This window comes from Sorex araneus, chromosome 3 (assembly GCF_027595985.1).
Source record: "Sorex araneus isolate mSorAra2 chromosome 3, mSorAra2.pri, whole genome shotgun sequence".
Taxonomy (NCBI): domain Eukaryota; kingdom Metazoa; phylum Chordata; class Mammalia; order Eulipotyphla; family Soricidae; genus Sorex; species Sorex araneus.
Window position 1 is genome coordinate 194,240,718 of NC_073304.1, and position 12,432 is coordinate 194,253,149.

The window sequence follows — 12,432 nt, forward strand, 5'->3', positions numbered from 1 at the left end:
ACCTCAAAACATGATGGCCGTGTATTAAGACTAAACTTGCTTGAACGGAGGCATGGGACTTTCCTGCGTTGTTGTGTTTTTGAGGCAGATGCACGAACTCAACTCCAAACTGTACCAAAATAATTTAATTAAAAATACTGGGAGTTTGGGTCAAAGATTCTGAAACCGCGGGTTCCTCCCACTTCCAAAAACGCACTTGCAATTCTGCATCTGACCACCAGGGGGCGCCCCCGCGCGTGCTCCACGTGGCAGAGGTCGCGGCCCCAGGACGGGAGGGGCTGAGCCTGCCACTGTGGCAGGTCTAGGGCAGGTCTAGAGCAGGTCAGTCGGAACTGTCCCCATCCGGGCCGCTGTCCGGCGTGGGTGGGAGGAGTCTCCCGCGGGAGCGTTTGACCCGGCGCGGGGGTATCAGCAGACGTCTTTTCAGCACAGCTACGGGCAAGTGGGAAGCAGACAAGTCAGGGAAGTTTGGGAAGGTGGGGCCCAAGGCTGTGCGGGCAGGACAGCTGCAGGGACGGGGAGTGTCTCACCAGCCACCGTGTCCTGGCTGTCCAGTGTGGGTCCCCAGTAGATGCTCTCTCCGCGTCGGAAGTTGCGGTGCAGCCTTGTGCAGAGCGTTGCCAGCGTGAGCAGCACCAACAGGAGGGTCAGGGCCATGGCGGCCCAGGCGGCCTCCTCCGTGCGTGGAGTGGGGCCAGGGGCCACCCGAGGAGGTGCTGCCACCCGGGGGGCCAGGGAGGCCTGAGGTGGACAGGCACAGCCACCTGGGCCGCCCTTCCCCTTGGGCCCTCGAGTCTCTGTCTGGGTGCTGGCATTGCCCTGAGGCCTCCCTGGTAGCTGGGGGACAGTGGGCACCAAGGGGGCATCATCTCCTCCCTGTGTTTCCAACATGGGCTGCTTGTGGAAGCTCCATGTGGAAGCAGAAGGGACCCTTGCGGCTGCAGGGGGCGTTTGGAGACCAAGAACTGCCCGCAGCCTCCGGGTCCTGACTCCACTGGGGAAGAGCTTTCTGGACCCTGCAGGCGCCACTGCTGTGCCCGGAGGCCGCCAGCTTCTCAGAGTAAAGGCCAGCGCCGGGGCCTACAGTTAGGAGAGAAGCTGCCGTCAGCTGCCTGCCCAGACCTCCCGGCAACCCTCTCACCTCCCTCTCTGGGCCAGCACCCTCACCTGGACACACCCTCTCTGGCACAGCCTCCCTCTGCCTGGGGTTGATGCCAAGGGAGCGGGCACAGAAAGGCTGTCAGAGTGGGGCCGGGCCTTTTTCCTCTGCTTCCTCCACCACCGCCACCTCTTCAACCAGTGGGCAACCCAGGCTGGCTCTACCCATGCCAACTCCAGTGCCACTCCCCGGGCAGCCAGCATCAGGGGCTGCAAAAGGAGAGAACGGTTAAAGGTGGGGATCAAGAAGAGGCACTCTCTGAGTTTCCCCTTCCTGGCTGCAGCCTCTGCCGGGATCAAAGCACTGCCTCTCACCCGCCACTTACCCGATCCTGAGAGAGACTGGAGTCAGGGGCCAGGGCGGGCTGTGCCACATAGGCACGGGCCAAGGCGGCCAGCTGGAGTTTCAGCCAGGGGTGGGCACATGGGTGGTAGAGGAAGCTGATGTCCTCCTTAGCCTGGATGAAAGGCACAGAGACGTCAAGTCAGCCTGGGTCCCTCCAAGAGAATCACCTGGTTCCCCCATTCAGACGCACCAGCTGACAGATTGCAGGTGGCCAGGTCACCCTCCACCCACAGGGCTCCGCAAAGGACAAAGGGCCCTCCCTGAGCAAGGTGTGCCTTTTGTGTTTTTCACTCTTCTGCACAAGACACTCAAAGCACATAAGTTCCATAATCACATGCTAAGTTCACCCTATTAGGCTCAGGCCATACTCTATTTGGGTTTGTTTTGATTTGGTTTTTTTTGTTGTTGTTGCTATTGTTGTTTGTTATTCTGGCCACACCCAGCAGTGCTAGGGTACCAGAGGGTGCCAGGATTTTACCTTGGGCTCGGGTATGCAAATTATACACTCTGGCCCTTTAAGCCTTCTCCCTGGCCTTCCAATCATACTCTCTAGCTGTATTTCTCTATCTACCTAAAAGACTCTATAGAGGCCAGAGAGATAGTACAGAAGATAAGGTGCTTGCCTTGTATGCAGCCAACCCAGGTTTGATCTCTGGCATCCTATATGGTCCCCTGAGCACACCAGGAGTGATTCCTGAGCGTAGACCCAGGAATAAGCCTGAGAATTGCCAGGTGTGGCAATTCAAAAATGAACAACAAAGGCCTTATAGGTCCCCAGTCTGAACTATAAGTATCCCTCAAATATAGAACAAGACTTCTCTTTATTGATCCTCTCTATGTATTCAATCTCTCCAATGCATATGGGATAGCAGACAGCAGGTATACAATCCTGGGACGGAAACACTTCATCAATTATTAATTTCCTTTGATCGGGCTGACTGGATGCTCAACACTGCCAGATGCTGTTGGAAATACCAAAAGAGAACTCTTGGACGCTGCTTGAAGGGAATATAAAGGAATTTCAGGGAAAGAGAACTCATGCAAATGAAAGAAAGAACAAAACATGAAGTTACTCATCAAGCATTGCATGAATTTGAAGAAGGTGATGAATATGGGTTGACATAAAAACAGTCAACATCTTCAAAGAATGTAGGGCTTGGAAGATGGCAAAAAAAGAGGGCAAGAGGGCAGGGAGCTATATGATTTTCAGGGCGCGATAGGACATGAGAGGAGGAAACTGAGCAAGAGCAAAGATGCAAAGAAGAGAGCAAAGAAGGCAACTCGGCACTTGCATGTCTGGTGCCAGGACAGGAGAGGAACCAGAGGTTTGAAGGGGAAGCGTATTGAGCCAGAGAGGGCCTGATAAGGTAGGAAATAGGAGCCATTGAAGATTTCTGAACAGTGCAATGATTTAATGAAAGGGCCATTTGAGGAAAGGAACCAGGTAGTTGGCATGAGGTCTCTTGGCCTGCAGCTACAAGCATCAGAAAAAGTTATTTATTTTAAAAGGAACTCCAAGAGCCAGGGAAGTTCTCTGAATACTGGCAACAAAAATAGAAAGCTGGTTTGAATCCTTGGCACCACATTTGGTCCTCAAGCACTACACTACCAGGAGGGATAGATTCCTAAGCACAGAGTCAGGAGTAAGCCATGAGCACTGCCGGGTGTGCCCCCCAAACAGAACAAAACAAGAACCAAACCAAAACCAACAAACCAACAAAAAAACTGTTTTGTTGTTGTTATTGTTGTTGTTGTTGTTGTTGAGGTAGCCAGGCATGAAGAACCATTGTTTGTTGGGACACACTTGGTGATGCTCAGGGGTTAGTTCTAAGTAACTGACTCTAGCTCTGTACTCAGGAATTAGTCCTAGCAGTGCTCCAGACACCATATGGAATACTGGCAGTCAATCCCAGGTCAGTTGTATGCATGGCAAAACCCCTACCCACTGTAGTACCCAGCCCCTGAAGAACCAGAGTTTGGAGCCTGCTAACCTGAGTTATGCCCCTTATAACATACAGTTTTGTACTTTTCCGGTTGCTGTCACACAGTTTAATTCTTGTCAGGGACACCAGTAACACCCTCTTACAGAAAACTAGAGCCAAAGGAAGAGATAGAGGACCCAGAGCCACAAGCAAAGCTGGGGTTAGGGACTTGGTCTATCTTTTCCTGACTCAGTACAGCCATGTGCCCACCAGTCAGCTACTCAACAGCTTTCCTGTCTGTACTGCAGAAGATAGAAGGCTCCAGATCCCGGTCTTGGGACTGGGGAACCCAAGGTAAGAACACTGCCCCTCTCCTGATAAAGAAGAGACTGGAAAGCAGAAAAGGTGGAGGAAGCCTGTACGGAGCAGCTTATTCTGCACCCAGGCTCCAGCTAGTACTTACCCGTCCCGAGCTCCTCCTCCGGGAGTAAGTCACTCTCGGTGACACCTACTTATGGGGAAAGAAGGGAGCTTAGCGAAGCAGGGGAACAGGAGGCTGGGAGGGGACGGCAGGCTCAAGTCGCCAGGCTGCGATGGAGACTGGTGACTCAGGGACAGAGGAGCCGGCACAGATCATCAGATGGTGACTGTGGACCAGCCTCTTCCAGCCGCCCCCACCCCCCATCCACAGCCCTTGTTCTCAGCCCTCCAGGGCCCTACCTTGGGGGGCAGAGGCCACAGGCCCTCGGGACAGCGGGCTCTCACCTCCTCTCTTGGCTCAGCCACCACCTGTGGGTCCAAGAATCCGAAAGGCAGGGGTGCTGGCCTCGGTGAGGCCCAGCCCTCTCCCTTCCCGGACCTAGGCCCCCACCCCTAGTGGCGGACTCTGAGTCCCTTAGGCGCGCGCCCCTCCTTTCAGGATAAACTTGCAGCAAAGAACTTGGAGATCCCGGGAGCCGCCTTCGCGGGAGCGGGCCGCCTTACCCCACTAGGAGCGAGGAGTCCCGCCGCAGCCGCCACGAGAAGCAGCCGGGCAGACAGCAGAGGATGCGCCATCCCCGCCCGCCTCGCCAAGCCAACGCTCGCGCCGCCCAGTCGGGCCTGGGCCCCGAGCCCCCCGGCCCCGCGAGCCCACGTAGACCGCGGGCTCGCTCGCCCCGCCCAGGCCCGCCCCGGCGCTCAATCCCACTCGGCCCCGCCTCCCCCCCCCCGCGTCCCACTCGGCCCCGCCCGCCCCTCAAATCTACTCGGCCCCGCCTTCGACCTGGCCCCGCCCCATATCCCACTCGGCCCCGCCTCCAACTCGGCGCTCATTCCACTCGGCTCCAGCCCCGCCACTCAATCCACTCGGCCCCGCCTCCACCATTTAGCTCATCCCACTTGGCCCCGCCCCCGCCACTCAATCTCACTCGGTCCCGCCTCCACCTCGTCGCTTATTCCACTCAGCTCCCGCCCCATCGCCCCGCCCCGTCCCGCCCCAGTGCCCGCCCACGGCCCGGGATTGCGCGCGCACGCGTCCTACCCGCGTAGCCGGAAAAGTTGAGTGTGCAAACTCAGCCCTTGTGCCCCGAGCGGAGCCGGGCAGGGACCACCTCCTTCGCCTGGGCTTTCGTCCCACTGGGTCTCGATGGCCTGCAGAGCGCAGCGGCGGCGCCCGAATGGGATCAAGTGGGACAAAGGGCGGGAACTGGGATCTCTGTGGACATCGTCTACCTTGACAAACCCGCTTCAGACTCGTCGGTGAGACCTGCAACTAGGAGAGGGGCACAATCACGAAATCCCATCTAGATCCTTCCTCGAGAGCGTCACCTTTAGCGCATCCCACTCTGCGTTCGCAAATAGGGCCAACACACGGAGGCACCTCAGAGGATCCTCCAAGCACCACTTCCCCAGGGGGGCAGGGGCTTCTTTGCCTCCTACCTTAGCCTTTACTTTCCTCCGCTCAGTTGAGGCCAGGGAGACATTGGCCCCGGAGAGGAGGAGGTGGCCCGGCCTCACCCCGAGCAGAGAACGTCGCAGGACTCCCCCTGTTGCCCCCCTGGAGCTGGGCGCTCTCCACGTGCTCTTCTTGACCTGACTCGGGGTTTTGGGTGGAGGGTGGGGATGGTCATGCCCAACCCAGAACTTCAAAACTGTGTTATTTTGAAATAGAGCGAGAACGGCTCTCACAAACTTGCGACTTCCCGGGTTCCCCCAGTATTTAACAGTTAACTTTGGGCCATAGTGGTACCATGCAGGTCGACAGGCGTCCAGCCCCCTCACAGCCCTGAGAGCTGCCCAGTCCCTGGGCTTATCCTCAGAAGCTTGGGCTTGTTTTGGGGGTGGGGCTGGGGCATGATGTCGAAGATTTCTTCTGTCTGAAGCCGGGTTCTTGGGGAAGCCTCCAGGAGGCTAGAGAGGGGCTCACCCGGGTGGAGAGGGGCGGCGATGGACGGGTTAGCGCACTGATGCCCGGGAAGAGAAGAGTGGCTGCCGGTGTTGAGACCCTGCACCCGAGCTGTCGGGCTGAACGGTCGCCCTGGTCCCGCTGCCCTGAGCCAGACCTCTGCCCTACTGAGTTTTTGCGCACTTGCGGGTGCCGACGCCGCGAAGCCAAACTCCGAGGTGAGAGCGCGCGGGCAAGCGCGCGCAGGAGACGCGACTGGAGGCTCGCGCGCAGCTGCAGCTGCAGCCACCCAGCAGGCGCCCCGAGTCCGCGCCCGGGTCTGCGGTTCACTCATTTCTCGCTTCTGCTAACTGCACCACGGCGAACCCTGAGGGCGCGGCCACGCAGGGTCTCCTCCCTCCTCTCCACACCCCCCTGCAGCTACATTCCTAGCGGGACAGAGGGGCGGGGACGGGGGAACTCTCAAACTCATCTCTGTCCCCCAAGCTTCGGGCTGCGAGTTTTCCCCGTGGCTGTGCCACCAACGCCGCTCTTGGGCTCGCTGCCCTCCCCACTCCCTTCCGGCTCGCTGGCCGAGGCCTTGGCTACCTTCACCCTCTGCTCCCGCTTGTCGCAATCGCTGTACAAAGGGCCGGGGTGGTGGTGGGGGTGGAGGGGGAGCAGGGGGCGGGCGAGGGGAGCCGAGCCGAACTGGCTGCCTCTGCGGGGCCGCGGCCAATCGGGAGCGCGCCCCCCCGCACGGGAGGGCCCTGGGCAGCGGCCACCGCCGGGCGGAGCCTCGGGCCGAGCGGGGGAACTCACCGAGGGGACGGCCCGCCGCCTGCAGCCTGCCACTCGCGCCCCGCCGGCCGCCGGGGTCTTTCCAGCTGCGCCATGCCGCCGTGGGGCGCGGCCCTCGCCCTGCTCCTGGTCGCGCTCGGCCTCATTGGCCTACTCGCCCCTCGGCTGCGGCGCCCAGGGAGATGCGCCGTCGGAGCTACTACCCTGCGCGGGACCCGGAGCCCGGACCGCGAGGATAAGGTGGATGGCAGAGGCCCGGAGGACAAGCTCGGCGACGCTGGGGAGTCCCTGCCCGGCGGGTGCCGTCTCATCTGTAAGCCGTCGGCGTTGGCCCAGTGCCTGCTGCGCGCGCTGCGCCGCTGCGCTGCGCTCGAGCCGGGCCCGCGCTCTTGGCTCTCCGGGCCCCACCTGCAGACCCTCAGTCATTTCGTGCTGCCCGTGGGGTCGGGACCGGAGCTGGCCCGGGAGTATCTGCAACTGGCGGACGACGGGCTGGTGGCTCTGGACTGGGTCGTGGGACCTTGCAGCCGGAGCCGCCGGGTCACCAATGCTGGGAGCCTGCCGGCAGTGCTGCTGGTGATCCCCAATGCTTGGGGGCGCCTCACCCGCAACGTGCTCGGCCTCTGTCTGCTGGCTCTGGAACGCGGCTACTACCCGGTCATCTTCCATCGCCGTGGCCACCACGGCTGCCCGTTGGTCAACCCCCGCCTGCAGCCTTTCGGGGACCCCTCCGACCTCAAAGAGGCTGTCACTTACATCCGCTTCCGACACCCCGCGGCCCCGCTGTTCGCAGTGAGCGAGGGCTCGGGCTCGGCGCTGCTGCTGTCCTACCTGGGCGAGTGCGGTTCCTCTAGCTACGTGACCGGCGCCGCCTGCATCTCTCCGGTGCTCCGCTGTCGTGAGTGGTTCGAGACCGGCCTGCCCTGGCCCTACGAGCGGGGCTTCCTGCTCCATCAGAAAATCGCCCTCAGCAGGTGGGTGACCCAGCTCGCGGATGGCACGGGGAGGAGAGGTCTGGAGCTGAGCGAGAATTGTATTGCATCAAACTAGTTGAGGGCGACTGGGGGCCAAGTTCTCATCAGCGCCTTTTGTTTGATTATTTTTGTTTGTTTTTGCATTGGCGGTGCCCAGTTTCCTCTGGCTGTGCTCTCAGGGATCAATCCTAGTGGGCTCCCGGAACCATGGGAGTATATGGGGTGCTGTGGATTGAACCCTCCTCAGGTCATGCAAGGCAAGCTCTCTATCTGCTGTAATATCGTTCTGGCCCTCATCACGCGTTTTATGAAACTCCGGTCTAGCTAGAACCAGGGCCGTCAATTTCAAAGGTATAAATGACTCCGTCAGCATCATTATGCTAAAACAGGGCTCCGTTCCCCGGCCTCGGGCCCCTGCCCGCCTGGCCCCACCGTGTCCTAGCAACCTGAGCACCTGCCCCAGCAGCCACGGACCAACGCAGCGCCTGACATTTACCGATCACCGCACAGCTGGTCCCGGCGGCGGCAGAGGCTCCGGAAGCGATTGCAACTCAGTATCTGTCCAGAATGTTTCCTTATTGCCTCTGAATCTGGAGGTGACAGGAATCAGATATTGGTGGCATTTGGTTTATTAAAAATTTTCAAACTCGGCACATGTTTGACGCATTCCTAGGTATGGATTCAATATTTGTTACCCACGTTTAAAAAACGCTAAGGGGACCTGAGAGACAGTGCAAGGGTTAAGACACTTGTATCTGTGACTGACTGGGGTTCAGTTCTCAACATATGGTTCTCCAAAGTACCTCCAGGAGTGACTCCTGAGCACAGAGCCCAGGAGTAAGCACTGAGCAATGCCAGGTGTAGACCCAAACCCCAAAATTAAATAAAATAATACTTAAATGTGGTTTTGAATCTGAAGAGGAGAGTGCTCAGAATCGAGTGACAGGTCAGATTTTTCCCCTGAGAAGGCCCCAGAGGCCGTCCATGTGAGCAACCAGGACTTGCCAGCACTTTCCCTTTCCTGGGACTTGGCAGAAGAAGCGAAAAGACATTTTGGCAACGATGTGATATGGCAGAAAAACTTAAGATCTGAGGTCAAACCCACTTGGATTGAAATCCCGAATTTTCAGTAAATTGACTAATCCCTTTGAGACTCACTTCCCTCCTGGGTGAAAGGGGAAAGAAATGACTCCTTCCCTGGGGGTGACATTTCAGTGAGATGAAGAGAGGTGAAGGGCCTGGCCCTGGGAATAGGCACAAATGGTGGCACATTCTGTTTTGCCTCCTGTTCTGAAAAGGTCAGACCCTGAGCACACCAAGCAGCCTGGCAGCGTAGAGTGGCCAGAGCTCTCATCCAGCTTCATGCCACTGTTTCCATCAGCAATGAGTGTCACCGCACGGACCCTAGGAATCCACTGAAGGATTAGAAGAGGGATTTGGAGAGAAACCCAGGCTTTTAGGAATATCCAGGGAAGGTTGGGGCTGAAAACTCATGGCAGAGTTCTCTCTGAGTGTTTGCAAGAGACACATCCAAATTCAACTGGCAATGGCTGAATTGTTCCACCCAGCACTGAGCCGCCCATTCTGGTCTCCTTGTGAGGGTGCCGGGACCTCTCCAGGGTGATGGAAATAATAAAAGGTCCCTCTTCCCACACCAGGAACTCATCTTGTAAATGAGTCACGACTCTGCCACCCTGTCCTCAGAGGAGTGCCTGGGCACAGTGATCAGATTTGCTTCTCTGTCACCATCTGGACAGAGATTAGAGGGGTTTGTTATTGTTTTGGTTTGATTTTGTACTTGTTGGTTTGGGGGCCATGTTTGGTGGTGCTCAGGTGCTACTCCTTTGTGCTTAGAGACCACTCTTGGTGTACTTAAGGACCATATGGAGATTAAACCTGGGTCTCCTGTATGCAAGGCATATACTCCACCCATTGAACTATCTCTCCAGCCCTAGATTTTCTTATTTTTCCTTACTGTTTGATTGATTGATTGATTGGCATTTTGGGTCACACCTGGTGATGCTCAGGGGTTACTCCTGACTCTGGACTCAGGAATTACTCCTGGCAGTGCTCGAAAGACCAATGTGAATGCCAAGGATCAAATCTGGGTCAGATGCATGCAAGGCAAAAGCCATACCTACTGTACTATCATCCTGCCCCCTAGGTTTTCTTGTATACCATCACTTGTTACCTAAAGTAATAAATTTTAGGTTTGGGGATTTTAGTAATGGGGATGGAGTTGGCTAAATGTCACCAGAGTCAGGAGTAAGCCTTGAACACTGTTGGGTGTGGTCCCAACCCCCCTCTACCAAAAGTAAGAAATGAAACACTTTATTATTTGGGGACAGGGGACACACCCTGCAGTGCTCAGGGGTTACTCCTGGCTCTGCACTCAGGAATTACTCCTTGCAATGCTTGGGGAGCCTTTCAAACCTGGGTCAGCGGTGTGTAAGGCAAATGCCCTACCTGCTGTGCTATCGCTCCAGAATGAAAACACTTTGAAGCCAAAGAATGTGTCTAGAGCCAGAATCACTTGCCTTCTGTGTTGTTCCCTATTTCCTCTTCTCATTCATACCTGCCCCATCTCACCACTGCCAGGTACACCACGGCCCTGGAGGACACAGTGGACACTGGCAGACTGTTCCGGAGCCGCTCCCTGCGAGAGCTCGAGGAGACCCTCTTCTGCCACACTAAGAGTTTCCCCATCAGCTGGGACGCCTACTGGGACCACAACGACCCCCTCCGGGATGTGGATGAGGCGGCCGTGCCGGTGCTGTGTGTCTGCAGTGCTGACGATCCTGTGTGCGGGCCCCCAGAGCACTTTCTGCCCACTGAACTCTTTCACAGCAACCCCTACTTCTTCCTCCTGCTCAGTCGCCACGGGGGCCACTGTGGCTTCCTGCGGCAGGAGCCCTTGTCAGCCTGGAGCCACGAGGTCATCCTGGAGTCATTCCGGGCCTTGACTGAGTTCTTCCGAACCGAAGAGAGGATGAAGGGGCTCAGCAGGCGCCGAGCTTCATTCCTCGGGGGCCGGCGTCGCTGGGGAGCCCTGCATAAGCGGGAGGTTTCTCCCTCTTCCAGTCAAGAGGAGATCTTTAGTTGGAAGCGATCGTACACAAGATGAGACCCAGCCCAGGCCACCGCCTCCCTTTCGGTCCCGCAAGGAGGTGCGGAAGCAGGCAGGTCCTGAAAAGATTGGACAGTCGGAATGGGCAAGCCACTGACTGACCACTGATTCTGCCCCTTCTCTGCAATTGTTCTGTGGAAAGAGCTGGAACTGGCAGCTGGCGGGTACATGCTTTACCCCGAGCAGAACTCATGCCCGGTTTCACACAACACACCGCTGTTCATCTGTCTGGCCCAGTGGCAGGGCACTGTCCATCTGTCTCCTGCTGCTGACCTCGGCAACCAAAGCACAGCACCGCTAAAGGCTCTGAGCTCAGGAGAAAAGGCTCGCTCAGAGCAGTCATCTCCGCGAAGAAGAGCGCCGGATCCTCGGGCCCTTCTCTCCCACAGCCGTCATCAGCTCTGACGCTGGTTCTAAAGCTGGAGCCACTCGATGCAGTTGAAGACAGGATGTTTGTGTCTCAGTCCCACTTCCCACATTTCTCTGTGGCTGTGGCACTCCCCTGGGCTCCTGGGCTGCCGGACTGTGTGGGTCGGGTGTGAGAGTGGGAAAGCGTGGGAAAGAGCGGGTATGAGGGTGAGTAGGCAGAGGGGGTGCCTACGGCCAGAATGGGAAGGTTGGGATGGGCTTGACCTGGGGCTTCAACTAAGCATCTCCAGCCATGCTGGAGAGATCCCAAGGCTGATTTAGGAGCCGGAAGTCTTCACACATATACAAGGTCTAAGGCTTCTGCCAGATCCTGGCTTTAGGAGTCCCGGATAGAGGCACCCTAGCTACTCCAATCATTCTAGGGGATTACACAGAGATCCTTAGCCAGAGCTGTCTTTTTCCTAACATGTGGGCTTGCTCTAAGTGCTCTAAGTTTAAGCTTTGTGACTCAGAGAGATAGTACATTTAAGTGGTTAAGGTGTTTTCCTTGCATGTAGTTGTCCCATGTTCAGTGCCTGGCACTGCAGGGTCCCCCAAGCACTAAGTGGAGTCCTTCTATTGTAGGCATTTCTGTCACTACGATTATCCTCTCCTTTTCCAGTGATTCCAGAGACATCTGGGACCAGTGGAAACAAAAGTTCCAAGAGGTTGGCTGGGAGCAGACTCAGTGCCCTATGAATGTTTCACATAACCATGCGTTTTCTGCTCAATTATTCAGAAAGGCCATCCATGGAGACTCAGAACAGTTTCCTCCTGAGTCTGGCTTCACAGTGACTGCGTGTTTGGTTTTATGAGGAGGGGTGTTAAAGAGCAGAATAAAATAAAGCAGCACTCAGACCTATCCACACATCCTGATTTAGATCAAGCCACAGAAAGGTACAATAGGATACCTGGTACTGTGTGTTACAAAGTGCATTGTTCTATTTTTTTAAAAATTAGTCATTCAGAAGGATGGCATTTGTTGGGTTTTTTGTTTGTTGCTATTTTTGTTTTTGAGCCACACCAAGCAATGCTTGGGTTACTCCTGGCTCTGAACTCAGTAATCACTCCTGGTGGTGATCAGGAGACCATATGGGAAGGCAGAGGTCGAGCCCAGGTCTGTAGCATGCAAGGAAAACACCCTTACTGCAGTGCTATCTCTCCAGTCCCAAGAGGACACTTGTTTTGATAGGAAGCTCCATCCTCTCCTCATGAACAGCAAAGCAATTTTAAAGAAGAGAGATGTTTATCAAAAGCTAAGTCCCAAGGCTTGGTACAAAAAAATTCCCAGGAAGGGCCAGAATGTAATAGAGTGGGAAGGGTGGGAGAGT

At 56.5% G+C, this 12,432-nt stretch overlaps 2 protein-coding genes across 3 annotated transcripts; one reads left to right on the top strand and one right to left on the bottom strand.

Annotated features, from left to right (window-relative positions):
- Positions 1-110: 110 nt before the first annotated feature.
- Positions 111-4,578, bottom strand: TP53I13 (tumor protein p53 inducible protein 13). 2 transcript variants are annotated; one of them, XM_055131682.1, is made up of 7 exons: positions 4,411-4,578; positions 4,147-4,215; positions 3,890-3,934; positions 1,485-1,616; positions 1,168-1,368; positions 531-1,080; positions 111-432 (listed from the first exon to the last, which is right to left on the bottom strand). In XM_055131682.1, the coding sequence occupies exons 1-7, from the start codon at positions 4,480-4,482 to the stop codon at positions 323-325; spliced, it is 1,179 nt and encodes a 392-aa protein (XP_054987657.1). In that variant the 5' UTR covers positions 4,483-4,578; the 3' UTR covers positions 111-322. The 2 variants fall into 2 exon arrangements, with proteins under 2 accessions (XP_054987657.1, XP_054987658.1); XM_055131683.1 differs by having other exon boundaries at positions 3,890-3,937; positions 4,411-4,477.
- A 2,049-nt stretch (positions 4,579-6,627) lies between these two features.
- ABHD15 (abhydrolase domain containing 15) lies at positions 6,628-11,112 on the top strand. The gene is made up of 2 exons (XM_004605008.2): positions 6,628-7,566; positions 10,165-11,112. The coding sequence occupies exons 1-2, from the start codon at positions 6,686-6,688 to the stop codon at positions 10,688-10,690; spliced, it is 1,407 nt and encodes a 468-aa protein (XP_004605065.1). The 5' UTR covers positions 6,628-6,685; the 3' UTR covers positions 10,691-11,112.
- The last annotated feature ends 1,320 nt before the right edge of the window (positions 11,113-12,432 follow it).

Excerpts from the sequence above, each read along its gene's own strand:
- TP53I13 (XM_055131682.1), bottom strand. The coding sequence starts at position 4,482 with ATGGCGCATCCTCTGCTGTCTGCCCGGCTGCTTCTCGTGGCGGCTGCG. Across the intron at positions 4,216-4,410 it reads GACTCCTCGCTCCTAGTGGG|GTGGTGGCTGAGCCAAGAGA; the intron begins GTAAGGCGGCCC and ends TTGGACCCACAG. Across the intron at positions 1,081-1,167 it reads GCCAGAGAGGGTGTGTCCAG|GCCCCGGCGCTGGCCTTTAC; the intron begins GTGAGGGTGCTG and ends TCCTAACTGTAG.
- ABHD15 (XM_004605008.2), top strand. The coding sequence starts at position 6,686 with ATGCCGCCGTGGGGCGCGGCCCTCGCCCTGCTCCTGGTCGCGCTCGGC. Across the intron at positions 7,567-10,164 it reads CAGAAAATCGCCCTCAGCAG|GTACACCACGGCCCTGGAGG; the intron begins GTGGGTGACCCA and ends CACCACTGCCAG.